At 42.5% G+C, this 21,185-nt stretch overlaps 1 protein-coding gene across 1 annotated transcript in view; it reads left to right on the top strand.

Annotated features, from left to right (window-relative positions):
• Positions 1 to 19,903, top strand: part of LOC124775393 (cuticle protein-like) — a 51,076-nt gene extending 31,173 nt beyond the window's left edge. Inside the window, exons 3-5 of the mRNA XM_047250227.1 lie at positions 9,528 to 9,627; positions 17,620 to 17,675; positions 19,253 to 19,903. Coding sequence (XP_047106183.1) covers positions 9,528 to 9,627; positions 17,620 to 17,675; positions 19,253 to 19,858 — 762 coding nt within the window. The 3' untranslated portion in view covers positions 19,859 to 19,903. The remainder of the gene's footprint in view (positions 1 to 9,527; positions 9,628 to 17,619; positions 17,676 to 19,252) is intronic.
• The last annotated feature ends 1,282 nt before the right edge of the window (positions 19,904 to 21,185 follow it).

The following is a 21,185-nucleotide window of genomic DNA, read 5'->3' on the forward strand; positions in this document are numbered from 1 at the left end:
GAATTTTGTCTCATAATGTCAGAGATGGGACGCTGGAATAGGGCAGTATATTACACTATTTGCACTTGATGAAACAATGTGCACCAAAGTTAAATTGCACGTTGGAATAAATTTAGTATGTGTTATGAGCACGACTTATCGCCCACTTAAGAAGAAGACAGATGTAGGATTTTTACAAAATTGCATCGTTTCACCGCTGTCAGCAGCTAAACGTTTCCAGATGCAGAATGGGTTAACAAGAAGAAAAGGTGTGGTTAAAGCATCTCGAATTCTACCAGCACTTAGACATTTAGTGGAATTATTCGATTCCTAACTCGTGCACTGGTGGGACTTTCAGAGCTGCCATATGACTTTGTGTAGACAGCGGCGGCAGCCAAGTGCGTCGTCAGACAGTGGGAAAACCTGACATAGTAAACAGGGGCGATGCCGGGTGCACACCATGTCTGTCTCTCTCTCTCCATGCCGATCTCAGGGGCTGCGCAGCATGCAGCTCCTTACAACAGGTACGTTTTCAAGCAATATTGACAAATTATGGTACGTTAGTAAGTGCAGTTCGATGTATTTTAACACACTGGTAATGTGACAACAACTTCCTTGCGTTTTTTAAAGTGTTGTAATACGTCAGAACAATGTTGCTGTGTTTTTAACATAATATTGGTAGGTAAATGACTTAGACTTGCTATGGTACTTGTATTTCTTCATTTCCCACCGTTTTCAATGACCCACTGTAATTTTAAAGTGCCTGACTTACCCTGGGTGGCCATGTTTAAGTGTGACGTCATTTTTTAGTCATATATTATATTCATGAAGATAAGGATTGATTGGATAAACATCTGGTCGGCATTTCTGGTTCGTAAATCATAGTAATGAAGATAAAGTTAAAAGATACGCGGCCAATTTTAGGATCATAATTTATAGTAATAAAGATAATGTGGGTCTTAAATTATACCATTAACATAGTAAATTTGACTTGAATAAATACTAAATAAGAAAATAAGTGGATGGCTTGCTCGCTTAAGAGTCATAAATTAGACCAGCCCAATTGGTTGGTTTGTTTACGTAAGGAGGACAATGGGTTCATTGCCCTAGTACCCCTCTTGTTCCACTACCCACACAACGATGTCTGATCAGCCATAATCACCAACAGTTATTGGAATTCATAGGCATATGCGTGAGTCAATATCGATGCTGTTCTGCTCCACTGTTCTTTGTTGATGTTTGTTCCATCGTATTTAAACTCCTGGCGTCATTCCGCCATACCATTAGCTAACATTATGTCGCCATATAGAAACAAGATTTTGCGGTAGTTATCAGCGAACTCTTTATATTTCGTGGGAAGGAGAAAGAGGATGGCGGACTCATTCTTAGAGACGATTTTCCTACAAGGATTCAAGCTACTGAGCTCTGTTGCCTTTTGTTTTGCGTTCTTCATGCAGGATACCAACTACGCTGTCCCAGATGTTACTCGCAGGGAGAGGCACCCGTGTAGGTGCAAGCATTTTCCATAACATGTGGTCACGAGTGATTCCATTCACCCCCGTGTTCACACTGGACGCCTCTGCTAGCGTGTGTGGTAAGCACAGCCACATGGCGACTAGCCAAAAGGAGCGCAGGTGTAAATGCATCTTTACTGTGAATGGAACTTTAGTCCAAGGCTTCACTGCAGACACGAAAAAGGAATTAGAAACAAGAGAAAGGTTGTGGTCATACTTTTCTGTTATTGAAGAGCGAACTTTCTTATTGATTACGCTATATAGTGTAATACAGTGACTGGCGAATACACCATAATACCCTGGGCCAAGTGGATCAAACAATACCTCAGGAGCGACCGCGACTGCAGAGGGACATTTTCATTGAGGCAACGCAGCTGCCCTTGAAAGTGCTTGGACAACGGAATACTTGAAGCATACCGGAAAAGATTACAGTATGAAGCACCAGTCCCATTTTCGTCAAGACTTTTAGAGATGTGCATCACATAATGGGTTTTATTTAACTTTCATGCCATTGTGAACTGTTGTCGTCACCAATATGAGTATGTCGTGTCACCCTCATGATCATAAATCCACTTTTTATTTCGTTTGTCATGTGGAAGCACGCAACCTCCCTGAAACACATGCTGACTGCTGACTGTAGGCTTGTATGAAAGTATATGTCTCCTATAATATTCTGTACGTGTATACGGTAAAAATGAGCGGACTGACCCGGCCAACCAAGAATCATAGATTCCTCAGGAAGTTTGTGGCGTGAATTGTAATACGAGATCTTACATTATCCTGTTGGAATATAGCACTTGGTACCCTGATCCTGAAAATTGTGACACTATTCTTGCCACACTACTGGCGAGCATTCAGCCACCCCTAACTACTACCAAATCAGTCCGGTTCTCATATCCAATACTTACGCACACCATGCTTCCTGGAGCTGGAGACGTGTGGTTCTCAAAAAGCTCTTCTTCCTGTGAACTCTTACTCGGTCGTTGAGCCGTGCCAGCGCATCTCTGGAAATCGATAACAGAGAAGTCCGCCGCGAGTACGCTGTAGCGCTGGTAATTTGTGACCGAAGCGGAAGTGTAGAAGCCTAGCCTGCTGCGCGGGCACAGTGACGACTCTGCCTACGAAGAAGGAAGGAAATATCTGATCCACTGCATTACCTTGGGTAGCGGCCGGCCTGTATATAGAGAATGTGAGCGCGGTTGGCAGCTCTGCGCTGTGCCAACCGAGTGCAGGCTGTCTGTTTGTCTGCCCCTTCGAAAAAATGGTGCAAAGGGCTCTAAGCACTATGGGACATAACATCTGTCATCAGTCCCCTAGGCTTAGAACTACTGAAACCTAACTAACCTAAAGATATTACACACATCCATGCCCGAGGCAGGATTCGAACATGTGACCGTAGTAGCAGCACGGTTCCGGACTGAAGCGCCTAGATCCGCTCGGCCACAGCGGCCGGCTTCCCCTTCGAGGTGTCATGCGCGAGGGACGGCGTCCACATGGTTGTTGCGGAGCAACAGGTATCGGGAACACACTGACGGCCTGTCGTTACCCTGATGCCGCGCCCAGATTTACCAGCAACGGGTGTAAGCTGGCGCCTTGTCATTTTCTCGCTGCTGTGTGTCTGGAATATGGCGCTCCGGAGATTTTAATGTGCCGATCGTATATGTGTGTGCAATGTTGTTCAGTTAGTCATTACGTTGCGTATGGCGGTTTTTTTGTGTGCGTGGGGTCGGGATGTCGGGATTAGGAGTCTTCTGTGCCAAGTTCATGTTGTTCATGGAGTTGTGCTGGTGTTGCCTACCGCACGTGAGTCTTGTTAACTTCAAAGAAATTGCTGAAATATTTGTCTCGCTAGTTTAAATTTAATAGTGGTCATTAGCATTCAGGTTATCATCTTTCGTATGTCATTGTTCTTTGTTTATATGTGAATACCTGAGTTCGTTATTGATTGTTTTAATATAATGCATATGAGAAATTACAGCCATACATTTTGATATCAGTTATAAGAGTGAAGATTTGTTGTCATACAGCCAAACGTAATAAATATGTTTCGATATCTAACTGATGTGACCAGCCAACGTGAATTCACTCTTGTAATGATGTGTAAAGTTCAGTTTTGATTTCTCTTAATAAATAATGAAGTTAAATTTGTTGAGTCCACTCCCACGCTTCCTGCCATTTAAGTCGTCAACGGACACTTTGGCGTCGACATGATAGGCACAAATAGATGCCAGAGTCATCGCTGAACATTACAGAATGTCACGCAGTGTTCCACTTGACTCTGGCTCTACGACATACAACTTGTATTGTTGTGGCATTGCAACCCAGCTTCCAGTAATTTGTTGCCGACGGTTCTTAGTGATTGACTGTAACCAAGCCAAGATTTAAGTTATTGTCATCCGTTTGACCCAGTCAAACAATTATATGATCTCCTCACGATACAAACCTGCTGGAAGGACGTGGGCTTACTTTTCCTACCATATTGTTTTTCAGAGTCCATCTCGTCACCTTCATTTTACAGTCATAACACGACAACCAACAGCCCGTGCGATCTGTCTGTGTGACTGCCAAAAATTCGACCATTCTCAAAGTTTCGTGCAAGTCCTTTGGGCATAGTGTTGTGACCTCCACCTGGAAGTGCCTATCACATTAGAGACATCATGTAGTCACACCGTTCTTCATCCGATGGAATAACTTCATTCTCTACTGAGAATATGTAAGTATAAGGATTAGGTTTTCATCAAAAGGCACGGAAATAATGTATTATCAATACTGCTGCTTTCGGTGAAAGTGTTTCTGGTGGGAATTATTTTCCGTTTGCGTCAGTGTAAGAAGCATGGATTGTTAGACAATTAACTGCTCTCACCTTCTAAATTTCAACCATTTACCCACCTACATCTACATGAATGCTCTGCAATTCACACATAAATGCCTGACTTTTTCTCAACCGTTCCACTCCCGAGCAGCGCGCAGGAAAAACGAACACTTAAGCCTTTATGTGCGAGCTCTGATTTCTCTTACTTTATTACTATGATCATTTCTCGCTATGCTAGTGGACGTCAATAAAATATTTTCGCAATCGTAGGAGAAAGGTGGTGATTGAAATTTCTTGAAAAGATCTCGCCGCAACGAAAAACGCCTTTGTTTGAGTCATAGGCACCCCAACCCGTCTGTCATATACGTGATACTCTCTCCCCTATTTCGCGATAATACAAGACGAGCTGACCTTCTTTGAAGTTTTTCGATATCCTCTGTCAATCTCATATGGTAAACAACTCCGGAGGAGGAAGGACAAGCGTATTGTACGCTGTCTCTTTAGTAGCTGAAATTTTCTGTCTGATTCAATGAAGGATTGCGGCAGCCGTAATTTGCAAATATTTCTGAATCAGACATGAGAGGTGGTATCCGTTCACTGAAAACTTTGCTATCGTGATCCTTCATATTATTTCTGAGTAATAAATTACTGCAATCAACTTTACCATGAAATTTAAACCTTAATTTGTAACTATTAAGAAGACAGTTCCATTATTTCATTCACAATATTCACGTGTCAATTTGTGTAGCTGGTACCGAGGTTGTTGGGTTCTGCTATTATAAATCATTCACCTTTACTGTACTGGGACAAAGATGCATGAGCGTGCTGTACGACTAGTGGATAAGATTCTTGACTCTGTGTAAAATTTAATCATTGGTGGGCTTGTTCGTCTGTTAGTTGGGGCAACGCTAGCTCATTCTTACTAGAAGCATAGTAGCGAACAGTTCAGTTTTAGGAAGGAAATCTGGTTTTGTGAATCTGGGAGAAATTATCTGGAATACTTTATTATGGAGACGAAAACTGGTTTATAAAGCTATTTTATTCATTGTATTGATGGAGAAGATTTTTTGGAGGAATATTTCAAGATAATCCACGCACGTCCAACAATGAAATGTGTGTTTGTCAGAACTATCAGTTGAAGGATATCTTTGTTCCCTAGATAACTACTAATATTATGATTTATGTTAATTTGATCCTTTCGTTTTCGTTATCTCAAACATTACGCAGTTGGTTGACATGTCTGTAATTTTTTTAATCAGAGAATTTCTTAATTGTTAGTCTGCTTCTGTTGTATAGTCGTTCTCGACAATAATCAGAGTTTAATTTTACAAGAACGCTTTTTAAAATAAATCCCTCCTACATCAGTCTTAGTGAAGTTTAAAATGTTTATCGTTATGTGCATTGCATCTTACGCCACACGTAGTCACACATTGTTTGTAACAAACGAAGTAAAGTATAGAATAGATTAAGTTTCTTTAATTGCGGTATCTTCTTATTTCAATTTGCTTTCGAGAACATCAGTACACCAGACACTAAACAGTGCGCTGAGTATGAGGTACGTTACTTTTATTTCAGGGCAGTCCTCATTTTACATTCTTGCGAATAAACAGTACAAAGTCGTCCGCCCCCGGTAGGTGAGTGCTCAGCGCAACAGAATGTCAATCCTAAGGGTCAGGGTTCGATTCCCGGCTGGATCGAAGACTTTCTCCGCTCAGGGACTGGGTGTTGTGTTGTCCTAATCATCATCATCATTTCTTCCCCATCGACGCGCAAGTCTCCGAAGTGGCGTCAAATCGAAAGACTTGCACCAGGCGAAGGGTCTACCCGATGGGAGGCCCTAGTCACGTGACACTTATTTTTAGTATATATTCAGAATTTTCAGATGTTCTGCTATGTAAGCAGATTAATTTACAGTGAACCGGGAAGGTAACATTTAACAGTTATTTTCTACCATGTTGAGCAGTACTTTATTTTGCGGATATTGCAAGGCAGACATTGCACTTTTTGTTAAGTAACTTTCATAAGGTACTCTAATATTGAGTTTCAGTTCAATCGTTTTAATTCAGTGACCAGCTTGCCTCTTTTGGGATTTAATTAGAGTTATTTTCATTATTTCAAATTCAGCATTTCACTAAGATTAAAGTTGTGTTTCATGACCTGTTCACATGCGCAACACAGGGGCAACCAACAGTCAGTTTTGCTCAGCACTTGAAAGGGATATCTAAAGCACACGCTACACGAGGAGAAAGTTTTTTAAAAAAGATTATTCAGTCTTTCACATACAGATAAATTACACAGAAAGCTTACAGGGTTTACTGGTGGGAGGTTTTGGAGTGTGACAAAGCCGGACATGCGCGCCACGCGACGTCACGCATTGCGAAAACATGGCTGTCCACCACGCCCGGGCGCGGCTATATAACCGCTGGCTGGCCGGCACATCGCCAGTTCTCCGCTCCACACGGCGACAAGCTCATCGATATGGCCTGCAAGGTGGGTGCCGGCGGAAGGCGGCCGCTGCCAGCCAGTGGCCGTCTCACGCGACGCTTCGACTCACTCCAGTGGCGGCGAGCTTTCGTCACGTGCTTCGAATTAAGAGTGACCGGCGCGCCCAGCCACCTGGCGAAGTAAATTGTCACTTAGCTCAGTGATGCGAAAGTATATCGGAAACCGTCACTACTATGTTTAGTCCACAATCCGAAATATGGTCTACTTGTAGACATCAATTGCTATACAATGCGAATTACTGTAAAGTGAGTGGCGGAGGATCTTTGTATTTTATGGTATATTACGGTTTTTCCCGTTCCATCCATGGATTGGAAATGGAAAAAATGAATGCCAACAAGTCACTGTGCAAATCGTTATTAGTCTATCTTTTCTTCACAGAATCTATGATATAAATACGGAGGGGCTTTGGTGTATTTGTTTATTGGTTTACGAATGCCTGTTATTGGTATTAGGTTTTTTGAACTATCAAGCTTCTTTTTTCGAATATATGCCAGTGTAGATGTTTCATAATTTCCGTTACTTGCCTTTTGATGGCACGCCTTTTGACGAGTTAGCCCTCAAGACGTAACACTCGACTCAGTTTCAGAGATTCAGTTCCGCCAGTACCGTTTGATAGATTCCTTAAGTGAGAACACTGTATGCGAGAGGCAAGGATCCGGGTTTGAGTTCAGATCAGCCGCATAGATTCAATGAAGCAAAAATCCTTAAAATTGAGTACACTTCCAAAAACTGATTTGTATAAGGAATATTCATACTTTACGTCCCGTCGAAGACGAGATCATTAGAGCACAAACCTTAACTGATGAAACCATAGGAAATATATGAATGGCCAAAGGGTTGCTTGAAGCTTTGTTCTCCCTAAAGTGAGTTGAATCTCTTATCACAACTCCACGTGTGAAAACTTGTAGCCGGCCGTGTTGGCCGAGTGGTTCTAGGTGCTACAGTCTGGAACCGTGCGACCGCTACGGTCGCAGGTTCGAATCCTGCCTCGGGCATGGATGTGTGTGATGTCCTTAGGTTAGTCAGATTTAAGTGGTTCTAAGTTCTAGGGGATTGATGACCTCAGAAGTTAAGTCCCATAGTGCTCAGATCCATTTTTTTGAAAACTTGTAACCATTCATGTTCAAATGTGTATGGATTTCTAAGGGACCAAACTGCTGAAGTCATCGGTCCCTAGACTTACACACTACTTAAACTAACTATGGACAACACACACACCCACGACCGAGTGAAGACTCGAACCTCCGGCGGTAGGGGCAGCGCAGTGAGTGACATGGCGCCTCTAACCGCGCGGCCACTCCGCGCAGCTAACCATTTATGCTGGAATGCTGCAGAAATTGAGTTCTGAGTAGCGGTGACAGATATCGTCTTCACACGTAGCTCCGTGTTATCGATAACTATAAAATGCAAGTGAAAGTGGTAATCAAGGAACATGACCTAATTTGCTCTTATTCGCATCTAAAACTGTGACACGTATAACAAAAGAATTAGGCGCGAATATATAGGAGGAATCACGTTACTACTAATTACGAAATTATGCTTTTGATCAACTGAATGAGAGCACAAATCTGGGAGTCAAATCAGAATACATTTATCGAATGGATTTGAATCATAACCGGTGCTTGAGAGTAGAAAATCAGTAGCCCTGTTAATGGTATGACTGGGAGCAGACATTTTCATTCATCTGGTGATTATTGAAGAACCATTATTGAATGGGTGCCGTCGGAAACCCAGTCTTGACTCACGAATTCCTAGCTGGATATCACGATCAAACTTTATAATTTTTGTCTACTGACTTTTTAAGCATTAGTCATGACATCATTATCGCAATCCAGTCATCACTCGTATTTGTTTATTAGTTCCAGTTTCTGAAATTCTCAAAAAATGGCTCTGAGCACCATGAGACTTAACTTCTGAGGTCATCAGTCCCCTAGAACTTAGAACTACTTAAACCTAACTAACCTAAGGACATCACACACACCCATGCCCGAGGCAGGATTCGAACCTGCGACCGTAGCGGCCCCGCGGTTCCAGACTCTAGCGCCTAGAACCGCTCGGCCACCCCGTCCGGCCTGAAATTCTCACATTGTATTTTTGATCAACATAGGTTTCATATTCTATTGTTGATCAACATAGGACACACTCAATCCAGAAAACTGTAAACCTTGATTACCCCTTAAAGAAGTAGCAATGCTGCCCCAGGACTACAGGAGACGGTTCAATACCGAACTATGTTCAAAAATATATGTGAATTCTTAAGGGACAAAACTACTTAAGTCATTGGTCGTTAGACTTACACACTATTTAAACTAACTTATGCTAAGAACAACACACACTCCCATGCCCGAGAGAGGACTCGAACCTCCGGCGGGAGGAGCCGCGCAGACCGTCACATGGCGCCTTAAACGGCGGGGCCACTCCGCGCGTGACCGAACTATGTAAAAACTATTGTTACCGTGACATCTCCTCTAATGGTCAAAAATTCATAAGTGTTGCAGTCATTAAAACACTGGATGTGGAAATGGGAAGGAGTAGGATTTTAAGCATCGTGCAGTCATCATGGTTTCCTTTGGTTAGCCTAAACTTTCTCCCCCGTCCATGTCCAAGACTTTCCATCTGTAATTACTAGCTAGTAGATGACAGGTTAACACACCTCTTGTTCTGAGTTCAGCGCTTCGACTACATCAGTAACAGGGCTGACTTCTGTTTTGTTGCAGCTGATCGTCCTCGCTGCCTTCGTGGCTGTGGCCCGCGCCGGCTATCTGGGAACCCCAGCAGTGGTCGCCCCCGCCGTCAGGGCTGCTCCCCTGGAAGACAGTGAGATTTTTGAGTTTTCTCTGATGGATATTTCCTCCAGGTAGACTTGTCTCCTACCCTAGAAAATTGATAGGAGGTTCTGACAGATTTGTAACACGTGTTCCAAGCAAAAATTTGACAGCTTTAAGAAAACTTAAGTGCGCAGAGCACCCTGGAGTCATAATTCGAGTGATATACTTACGTTCTTGGGAGCTGTTCCCCATCTAAGCACTGGGTAGAGAAATACCGTCGTAATTTCTCTAACGGATGCCAGAATAAATAGTCGAAAAAGGGAGAGGACTGTATAGAAGAATCTCATCCATAAAAATTCGAGCTCTCAAAACTCAATTTCGAATACAGTGAAGATGTTTAAACGTTTATCCACACGATACCGGTTTTTGGGGTGCGTCAGATGCTGTCTGCCAAGGCTGCTAATGATATTTCCCGTACGCTAGATAAATTTCAGGAATTATTGTTTTTACATAGGCTTTATTGCTCCAAAGACAATTTCACGCAATTTCTTATGTCACTAGGTTTATGACTCCATTTTGAGAAGCGTTGAACAAAATCTTATTTTCTTACATAAAGTCGTATAGCATTAGAGTTTCGTAAAGAGGAGTCATTTTGTATCACAACCATCGTGAAAAAGTTAGCAGTACTTGAGTATGAACACTTAACTTAAAAGCACTGTACATAAAATATCAAAATCTAGTAACTTAGTTTTGGTTCTAAAACCATAAAATACATGCCACGAGACTCAGTTGAACGTACTAAAGCATTCTGAATTTGGGCTGACACTAATGTCTGCCTCCACTCATTAGTAAACGAATGTGATGTAAAGGGTCAACGCAGTGCGTTGACGTAGGTCCGCAATGTGTTGCATCAGCTGCCTAAAGAAACTAGCTGCTTACGCATGCTCGCCTACTAATGGAACGCAACATGCTATAAAAAATCAGTGTTTGCTTTCTCCGTCATTTTATTACAAATAAGTAGCGGCATATAGCTGATACACTGTCGATATACCTGCATAACCACATCTTCACAAAGTGTTCAGTTTTAGCCATTATTGTAGTTTTAGAGATCCATTCACAGTGGACGATTTAAGATAGGATACAAAACGGTATGCCAGATGAAGAAATCAGGTTTCGAACTGGAAAACTTTTCCGGGATAGGTGTGAACTCTGACCATAATTTATTAGTTGTGAGATGTAGATTAAAGCTAGAGAAATTCCAGAAAGTTAGGATATTAATGAGGTGGGACCTAAATATTGTAACTAGAAACAGCTAGAGGTTGTTGAGAGTTTCAAAGGGGGCATTAGGAAGCGGTGAAAGGAGTCGACAGAAGATAAATGGGTAGCTTTAAGAGACGAAATTGTGAAGGCAGCAGAGGAACAACTACGTTAAACGACGAAGTCCAATTGGAAGTCTTGGATAATACCGAGATATTGTACAAGGTGTAATAAAAAAGTACCGTACTTTCTTTAATTTCGCGGGTTTAATACAGCCGACTTTCAATTTTTTCGTCTTGTTTGTGCACGTGTTCCTGATATATGTTTTGTATTTTCAGCTATTTTGAATATTTTGTTTATTGTTGACAGTCGGAAAGATTATGCTTGTTTTCGAGCGCTCGGCGAATTTTTATTTTCGAAAAAGATCGCGTAGCGAATTTGCATTAAATTTTGCTTGAAAAACGGAATAGACAGCAGCACCTAATTGTAAATGCTGACTGTGGCTTTTGGTGAATCTACTAGGAACAAGACAAGAGTTTACGAGTAGCATAAACGTTTCAAAGTGGGTCGAGAAGACGTTGAAGACAATGACCACCCTGGTCACCTTAGCACATCAATCACTGACGGCAATGTGAACGGTCATGTGAAATTATCAGATCACCTTCAGAGAGGTTACTGATGATGTCGACATATTCTTTGGATCATTCCAACAATTTTTTTGTGTTTTGCGTATGAAACGTGTAGCAGCTAAATTTGTTCCGAAATTGTTGAATTTCGACAAAAACGACGTCACGTAGACATTGCTCAGGGATTACTGAATGAAGTCGACAACGGTCCAGAACTTCTACAGAAGGTTATAACAGGTGACGATGCATGGGTATATGGGTATGACGTCGAAACCAAGACCCAATCGTCGCAATGGAAACTGCCTGAAAAGCTCAGACCGACAAAAATTCGACTTGTTGGGTCACATGTGAAAGTACTTCTCACTGTTTTCTTCGATTACAATGGGATAGTGCATCATGAGTTCCTGCCTTAATGGTTTGGAAATAACGCGCCGTTTGCGTGAAGCAATTTGCAGAAAACGACCAGAACTGTGACAAAACCACTCGTGGAATTTGCATCACGTTAATGCTCCCGCTCACACGTTGTTTGTTCGAGATTTTTTGGCAAAACACAACACCGTTATGTTGCTTCACCAACTGTATTAGCCGGACATGGCTTCCTGTGACTTCTTTCTATTCCCGATACTGGAAAGAACCATGAAAGGACGTCATTTTGTCACCATTGACGAGATCAAAACAGAATCGTTAAAGGAGCTGAGCGCCATAAGGAATACTGAGTTCCAGATGTTCTTACAAGACTGGAAAAAGCGCTGGCACATGTGTAATATGTCTAAAGGGGATTACGTTGAAGGGGGCAAAGTTGATTAATAAATAAAATATTCTTGAAGAAAAACAAAAATTTCCGTTACTTCCTGATCACACCTCAATTGGACTGCTGAAAGGAGGAAATATAAAAACGCAGCAAATGAAGTGGACAAGGGGTGGTTCAAAAAGAGCGTCGGTTTTGATACATCAAAGTAAGAAGTTTATTTTTACAAAAAAACACAAACAGGCCTATGGCCTCCTCTACTGCGCTGGCATGCAAAAACTCCGTTCATGAAATTCAGTATGACTGCAGACAAGTTTCCACATTCATTTCGCTAACAACTATTCGAATTTCCTCCTTCAAGTCATAGAAGTTCCGGGATTTATTGGCATACGCCATTGATTTAACATGACCCCGAATAAAAAAGTCACAAGGAGTTAAGTCACATGACCTTGGTGGCCATTAATGATCAGCATTGGGCGAAATGAGGCTATCTGGGAACCGCTCGTGAAGCACCTGAATTTTTTCGAGCAAAGTAAGGCAGGTATGCTAAAACCACATCTCTTTAATGTCCATTCCATCCAAACGAAGCCATACAAACTCTCTTATCATCGTTCGGTATCGGCCTCCTGTACAGCTTGTCCTGCCTCATCTTCTTGGATCACGCGAGAATTTTCTGACCACAGACACGCCAGTTCTACTTACAAAACCGTTTAAGTGGAAATGTGTTTCACAACTGAAGATGATTTCGTTTGCGAAGCTGTCGCTCTCCTGTCCTCCTCTCAGAACCCAGTCAACAAACTGTGGTCTCTTCTAGTGATCCGTCACTTGAGCTTATGCGTCAACTGAATCTTATATGAGTGGTAATGGAGATCACAATGGAGAACTCTCTGTTCTGGAGAACAGCTTAAGCCCAGTAGTTGGGAACGGTGACGAATTGATTTAATTAGGTTAACAGCCACACTGTCACAAATCATTTCAATTTTCTGCTCATTTTGGCCAGAACGACGACGCCAAGGATTATGAAAGTTTTCTGTTGAACCTGTCTCAAAGAACTTATGAAACAGAAGTCTGTGAACTGTTGATTCATTCGGTGTCTCATTACGCTCTAGAATCGCGTGAAGTCGCATGACTGGTGCTTCATAACTTTCTTCATTTTGATTAAACGGTTACACGATTAGCACACGTTGTGCACCGAGGAACTCAAACTGAGTCAACAATCGGAACGTTCCTGGAAATAGAAACGACTCAAAACAATTTCACCAACCGACAAACAAAAATTTATCAGGCGTTTCAAAACCAGCGCTCTTTTTGAACCACACTTCACGTACGTGTAAAAATGGGGTTGATAAAAAATCCAAAACAACAAAGCAGGGGTGGCTACAAGAAAATCTGCAAAGTTGTAAAACTAGACATGATTATGAAAAAATAGGTGCTGCTTATAGAGAAATCAAAGAAACTTTTGCCAAAAAAGAGAACAAGTTGTATTAACATCAAGAGCCCTAACCGCAGGCCAGTGTCAAACTGAGAATGATGAAAAATTGAAGAAATATATAAAAGGGCTATATAAAGCAAGAAACTTCAGAACAGTATCATAGAAAGAGAAGGGGTAGTAAATGAAGATGAGATTCGTGACGCGATATTGGGAGAAGGATTTGACAAAGAGCTAAACAAAGCAAACGGTGGAAAATTACTAAGAATCTTGGGAGAAACTACTATGACAATACAGTTCCACCAGGTATGCAAGTGAAATGCCCTCAGACGTTAAGAAAAATATAGTAATTCCAATGTCAGAGGAGAAGTGTGTTGAGAAGTGCAGTTGCAGAGTACTAAAGCAAATTAGCAGCAGAAGAATGGAACGCCTGGTCAGCTTGGATTCAGGATAAATATAGGAACATGTTGAGGCAATACAGACCTTACGATTTATCTTAGCAGATAGCTTGATGTAAGACAGACACTTTTTAGTAATTTTAGATATTGAAAAAAATTGACAATGTTCAACTGCAAGATACAACCCAGGAAACGGAAGGTTATTTACAGCTTCTACAGAAACCAGACAACATTATAAGAGTCTAAGGATATCAAAGCGAAGCAGTCGTCGAGGAAGTGAATGGGGTTGAATCACTTCATCACTCTGTACGTAGTGTAAGCACTAAAGGAAACCAGGGAGAAATTTGGAAAAGGAAGTAAAATTTCACAGATAAGACATAAAAAATGGATGTTGGCTGGTTCCGTCAGAGACGGAAAAGAACGTGCCAGATAGATTAATTCAACGGCTAATTAAGAAGTTCTTAAAAGATTAAAAAAATAGGTAATGGAGTATATTCAAGTGTTGTTGGGAGAAATGGAGTGGCAAATGAGACATCGGAAATAGTAGAAGAGTTCTTTTATTCGTGCAGCAAACGATGGTGCAGGGGATTCAAATACAGACTGACGATGGCAAAAATATCAAAAACCTTTTCTTAAAAAGAGAAACGTGTTAACATCGAATATAAACGTATTTTTTAGAATATGCGAGAGCTATCCCAAAATGAAACTCCGTTAGGCTACAAATAAAATAGTGGAATAGTTAAATCAAACGTATTACAAAACTGTTAAAACTGCAACTACAGAATGACCATTCAGATTTAAGCATTTGGCACCTGTCTTAATAAGTAGACAAATTCCACCTGCACAAAATTCTGCCGCCTGGGAACGTAGCCATTACGTAACAACATCTTGAATTTCTTCCCCGGAATAAAAGCATTCAATGCAAAGAAACTTTTTCATTTTCATGAGGAAGTGGAAATCACTTGGCGTCAAGTCTGCTCCGTAGGGTGGATATTCAAGAATGTCCCTTTTGAAATGACGTGACAGTTCCTGTTTACCGCATAGAGAGTGGCCGAACTTTCTCGTTCAGAAACAGGATGTCGTTACTCAAGAGAGCATGTTTGTCTATTAAAAGTGTCATGGCAGGCTTCAGAATTGATTGACTTTCCACGCTACAGAAAATTCACGAACCAGAGTTCCAAAACACGACAGTCAAAACCTCTCTGGCTGACAGAGCCTGGTAAGCTTGTTTCGCTTTGTTGGGCGAAGCGTCGTGTCACAGGTCACGATTCCGTTAAGTATAGGCTTTCTCCCTGTGAGTCGTAGTGTAATAGTCCAGAGAAGCGATCAACCGTTGAGTTTTTATAGTTCTCAGAAAGGAGTTATGGTACCGTAATTCCTTACTTACGATTCCATGCAAAACAGTTGTAGCAATCCGCGGAAAGTTGTGCGACATTTGAGAAATAGCGGAACGCCAGTTTTCGCGAACTATTTCGCTCATTTTTTCTGCTATTTCGTTCCTAACTACAAACAGACGACCTCTACTATCATAATCATGAACGTTCATCCTCAGATTCATAAGAAACTGACACCCTTGACGAATAAAAATTTCATTGTTCACATTCAGTCCGTAAATAGCGCAATATTCGTGATTAATGTCAACAGCTTTTACATATTTTCCGCTAGAAACCATATTACAGTACGGATTTAATATTTGGCTGATGTTCACGTATTTTAGAGCAGCTGCTGTAAGCTAACGAAAAGCAGTGCAAGTTTGTCGCCACACTCAGTGACGTACTACGTGGAGGTGTTCAAGTCCTGTGTGGTCCTTTTTCATGATGGGTCATGATCGTACCGCTGTGAAATTGCAGGTGTGCTGGCAGACATTTCTCTTTTAATACACAGTATGTTTGTTGCGTTAGTCTTATATAATGTAACGTTTGTAGCAGGTCGCCTTCATGGTGTGCTAATTAAATGGTTGTCAGTGTGTAATATGAAGAGTAATAAGGACAAAAAATTAATGACAATAACGTTACACGAAGCTAATTCCAATTAGAACTTTTAAGACTGCAATACCGAGTGCTGAGCGGAAAAAAGCTAAACGTAACAGAAAACAGAACCTAAGCAACCTGTACGACTGCGGTCTACTTAGACTTAAGCAATGTCGGCTGCACAAGGAGTGACAGCGACTAATGAAATGCGCGCGTTTTGCAACCGATGTGAACACGCATGTACGATCCGCAATAGAAAAGTTCATTCGAATCTGCGTCGAAAGCTACATTTATGGGTGACAAAAGTGGAAGTGAGACCCAGTATGTCTAGGTTGGGATTTGATAACGACTTTATACGAGTGACGGAAAATTGGTGTGTCTAATTTTATAATATTGTTCGATGAGTACTAATCAGTACAAACATAATGAGAATACAGTTACTAGTGGCTCGACGTCAAAACACCTAAATCATCATCGTCGCATCGAATGTAGCAAGTGAGGCAATAAACGAGTATTTGTCGCGTAAAAGAATGAGGAGAGCACAAATGTTGCAGCTGAATAAAGGATGTAGAACAAGCAAAAGAAAAGAAAGTCCACAGAAGGAAATAGTAAGTCATCAAAAATGGAGACTGCAAACATTATAAAGGAGGCTTGTGCGTCCTACGTTTGATGCACTGTAATTTCAGTAACATTACAAAACTGCAATTATGTGAATTTTAGAATATTAACCTTGAGAATTCTTAGGAGAGTCATAACTGTATATATAACAACAGTACATGTAAAATTTAATTTACCTTACACATTCATCGTCTATCTCCCAGGGCTGTGAAGATAACACTCTTGTTTTAATATGTTTTGCTGCAGTGAGACTTCTGAACACCTAAAACTGTCAGGACACAAAAGAATCAAACACATTAACCGTCGTTGGGCACTGATTCAAATCATTGTGGAAAGCTGAAAATGTGTGGCAGGCCAGGAATCGAACCCAGATCTCCTGGTTACTAGGTAGATGCGCTGACCACTACGCCTCAGGACACAGTGGTCATCGCAACTGCACAGACTACCAGTCAGAACCCAAATTTTCAACTTATCCACACACTAATGATATAGCGTGACACCACATATAGATTAAACTGTAATTTACAAAATGCTGAAAATATCACCAAAAACAAATCTCGCGTACTGTTCATCCCTGTCGGTTGCCATATCCTTTAAAAAATTGTCGTTGCCACGAAATTGATGACAGAGGAACATCTAACCTAATTTCGAAAAGATGACGAAAAAAATCCTTTTGGAACAAATACCCCTGCGATCTTCAGCTACAGTTCAGAAAACAACATTAACGGTAAATCACGGCAACAATAGGTCTAAAGTCATCGTGGACACAGTAGCCTAGCATATGTTAATTATCATGCAGTTATAAAACGTAACTGTCTGCTAAAGGTCTGAGTTATCAGACGACTTGCATTTCGTAGCGGACGGCTGTGTCTCAATTGGGGTAGGTGCGCCCAAGGCCTGCTGTGGCCGGTGGCCGCCATCCACATCGCGCGTTGCGAAAACGCGGGCAGCGCCCAGCCACGCCTGCAGCGGGTATATAACTGCCGGCCGGACAGTGCATCGCCAGTTCTCAGCTCCACACAGCAAGAAACTCATCGACATGGCCTGCAAGGTGGGTGCCAGCAGAAGACTGCTCAACTTTCGCCTACCGATTGTGTTTCAAGTGTCCATGACTCAGCGGTGTTACACTTTCGTTATGTGTTTCGAACTTGACATCGTCTTGTCACTTGTAATGACAACAGTGTTGACACAGACATGAACGTGAAGAGTTCTGTATCAAATCGATAACGATTATTATGTAGGGTATAGTGCTTTGCGATGGCTACTCCGACTGTGCTTTACAGCTGCAAGTGGGGAACTACACAAATGTTCAAATTTGTGTGAAATCTTATGCGACTTAACTGCTAAGGTCATCAGTCCTTAAGCTTACACACTACTTAACCTAAATTATCCGAAGGACAAACACACACACCCATGCCCGAGGGAGGACTCGAACCTCCGCCGGGACCAGCCGCAGGGAACTACACGCAATGTGTGGAGGGTATATTGAACTTTCAAACTCTAGAAAGTTCTGACTAGAAAATTTCAAATGTAGAAGGAGAGTTAAATATCTCGACAGTGTTCATGTCGTTTGATATGCAACATTTTCTCGGAATAAATGTAAATTGAAGAAGGAATCGGCCCCCGATCTCGCTGAAGGAACTACCCCAAGTGATTTAGGGAAATTGTGGAAAATTGAATTGGGGCTGGATGGGCCAGAATACGAGTGCCAAGTCAAGTGAATACTTTCTCGAACAAAATCGCATGTTCATATGGACAAGCGCGAGTCTGTTCCCACAATCTTGCTGGATTAAAGGCACCGGAGAAAAGTTTGCGCTCGAAAATAAATAATAATGAAACTTAACAACGTACTATTGGTCTGTTGCTGGACAGATATTTGAATCTGGATCTACGCCACGCTCCTCCACACGATATCTCCTTGGGAGCTAATCAAGCATGTTTTGAGACAGTCGGGAGAGCTACACCTAGGTGACTCACTTATTAAGAAGATACTCTGTGAAAAGGAAAGATACGGATTTCATTTTAAGCACATTACAGATCTTTATTCTTCAAGGATATTTCACTAAGAATTACGACCCAGTCAACACTGAGAAACCCATTCTTGAATGTCTGTCACGTCTCAATGAGAGAAATCGATTTATACAACAGGGAAAATATGATTTTTTCAAGTTTTTGGGGCAGGGGATCAAACAGTGAGGTCATCGGTCCAATCTGGTTAGAGAAGGATGGGGAGGAAGTCGGCCGTGCCCTTTCGAAGGAACCATCCCGCTATTTGCCTGAAGAGACTTAGGGAAATCATGGAAAACTTAAATCAGGAAGTACGGATGCGGGTTTGAACAGTCGTCATCGTTTTTAGAGGTAATGTGGATTAGAAACATGTTAAACACCACTGCAATACTGTAATGATCACTGTCCTGATAGACTTCTAATGGCCAAAAGAACCTTTCACATGACAGATATAAAACGGATCTTTAAACCGCCAATGGCCCCCACTTCTCCGTCCATAGCCAAATAACTACACTTTCTGACCTACCTTTCGAAGCTCTGTCGACGAATGTGCAAAGAACCACTGTCTCACTAGCAAAGAAAGGTAGACACCGTAACTGACTGGTTACTTGTGTGTTTCAGCTGATCGTCCTCGCCGCCTTCGTGGCTGTGGCCCGCGCCGGCTACCTGGGTGCCCCCGCAGTCTACGCCCCCGGCGCCCCCATCGCCGCCCGCGCCTACGCCGCCCCCGTGGCGTACGCCGCCCCAGCCCTTCGTGCTGCTCCCGTGGCATACGCCGCCCCCGCTCTGCGCGCCGCTCCCCTGGCCGTCGCCCCCGCCGTGAGAGCCGCCCCCGTCGCAGTCGCCGCCCCCGCCGCCGTGGCCGCCGAGTACGACCCCAACCCCCAGTACAGCTACGCCTACAGCGTGCAGGACGCCCTCACCGGTGACTCCAAGAACCAGCAGGAGAGCCGCAGCGGAGACGTCGTCCAGGGCAGCTACAGCCTGGTCGAGCCCGACGGCTCCGTGCGCACCGTCGACTACACCGCCGACCCCGTCAACGGCTTCAACGCCGTCGTGCACAGGGAGGCCGCTGCCCACCCCGCCCCCGTCGTCGCCAAGGTGGCCGCCCCCGTCGCCTACGCCGCCCCCGCCGTCGCTAAGATCGCCGCCCCTGTGGCTTACGCCGCCCCGGCCATTGCTAAGTACGCTGCCCCCCTTGCCTATGGCAAGGCTATCCTGGGCTAAGCTACATAAATAGTTGACCATGCTGTATTTATTATGTGTGAATGCGTTTTGTATAGTATGATGAACACAACGAATAAAATTCGTTACAAAAAAGAATGGATTGTTAGTAATTCTTTACCTAGGCATTCTCATGTTTCAGCAGTGTTCCCTTCATATGTCAGGTATTCACTGTGAATTAATGACAAATGATATTACAGGACAATAAAAGGTACACCCTGCAAGCAAAGAGTAACAGTAGTGGGATTACAATCTTCGTTAAACATTTTCCTTTGACATACTAAAGAGCCGTTCTAGTATGTCGGTTGGAAGTGGTCACTTAGTGGCTGCGTTCCGCACAGAATGGCCTCCGCGATGTAAAGCGTTCACCGGTGTGCGCCGCAACTGGCAAAAGCGCTACACTATTTACATTATTTGACGGGTGGAGGTGGGGAGGGGGAGAGTGGTAGAGGCATGCGTTCACTGACTAGGATCAACAGTGCCGCAAGCAAGCGCCATGTTCTCCCAATGTTATGTCTCAAACTGAGGACAGTGAAGAAATGAGTGACGACGATGACATTGTTGCTTGTGCGCTGTTTGATGAACGGGAAAAGAAGAAAAGGTGACAGAAGTGATTTTTGGAGAAACACCTACAGATCAAAAGATATGATGATGCAGAGTTCCAGACTCTGTTCCCAGACTTTAACGAAGGTGACAGTTTCTAAATTTTCTTTTGCCAGCCCGGTGTCTTCGAATGCCTCACGAGAAATTTAAGCCTTTTCTTGAATTAACCAAGTAAAGCACGTCATTTAAAAAGCCTGTCGTACCAAAAGAGTCTTATCTACTTTAAGGCACACGAATGTATTGTAATATAACAATTAATTTCACTTCATGATGGAAGAACATGCGAACTCACTTTAAACATAAAAGATTGATTGCAAAAAGGGTACGGGGCACCTTTCGGTGCAGATGCTGCTTATTTGTCTTCAGGCCTGTTTCCTCCCTGTGTCACCTCCACTGAAATGGATTCTGATGATTCTTTAGCGATCCTCATTTCTGTTGCAGTTACAAGTCAGGTATCTGTCTTTTGATTCCAATTTGGTACCTCAATGTGGAAATGTTTTAGCCATTTATGACATTCTGTCGGATAAATTTTTCTTTTTATCTTTCATATTCTTTTTACTTTCCAAATATTCTCGAAGCTCAACAGCTGCAAATTGTTCGTCATTACCTTCTTTTTCTATGTTACGGTTTCTGCAGTTCCCCAAGTACTGTAACTTTAAGGAGTGTCAATATTATTAGACTCGTCGCCATTCAAAAGAGTATTACTTCCTTCCTGTAATTTGAAATG

This window comes from Schistocerca piceifrons, chromosome 2, assembly GCF_021461385.2.
Source record: "Schistocerca piceifrons isolate TAMUIC-IGC-003096 chromosome 2, iqSchPice1.1, whole genome shotgun sequence".
NCBI classification, from domain to species: Eukaryota; Metazoa; Arthropoda; class Insecta; order Orthoptera; family Acrididae; genus Schistocerca; species Schistocerca piceifrons.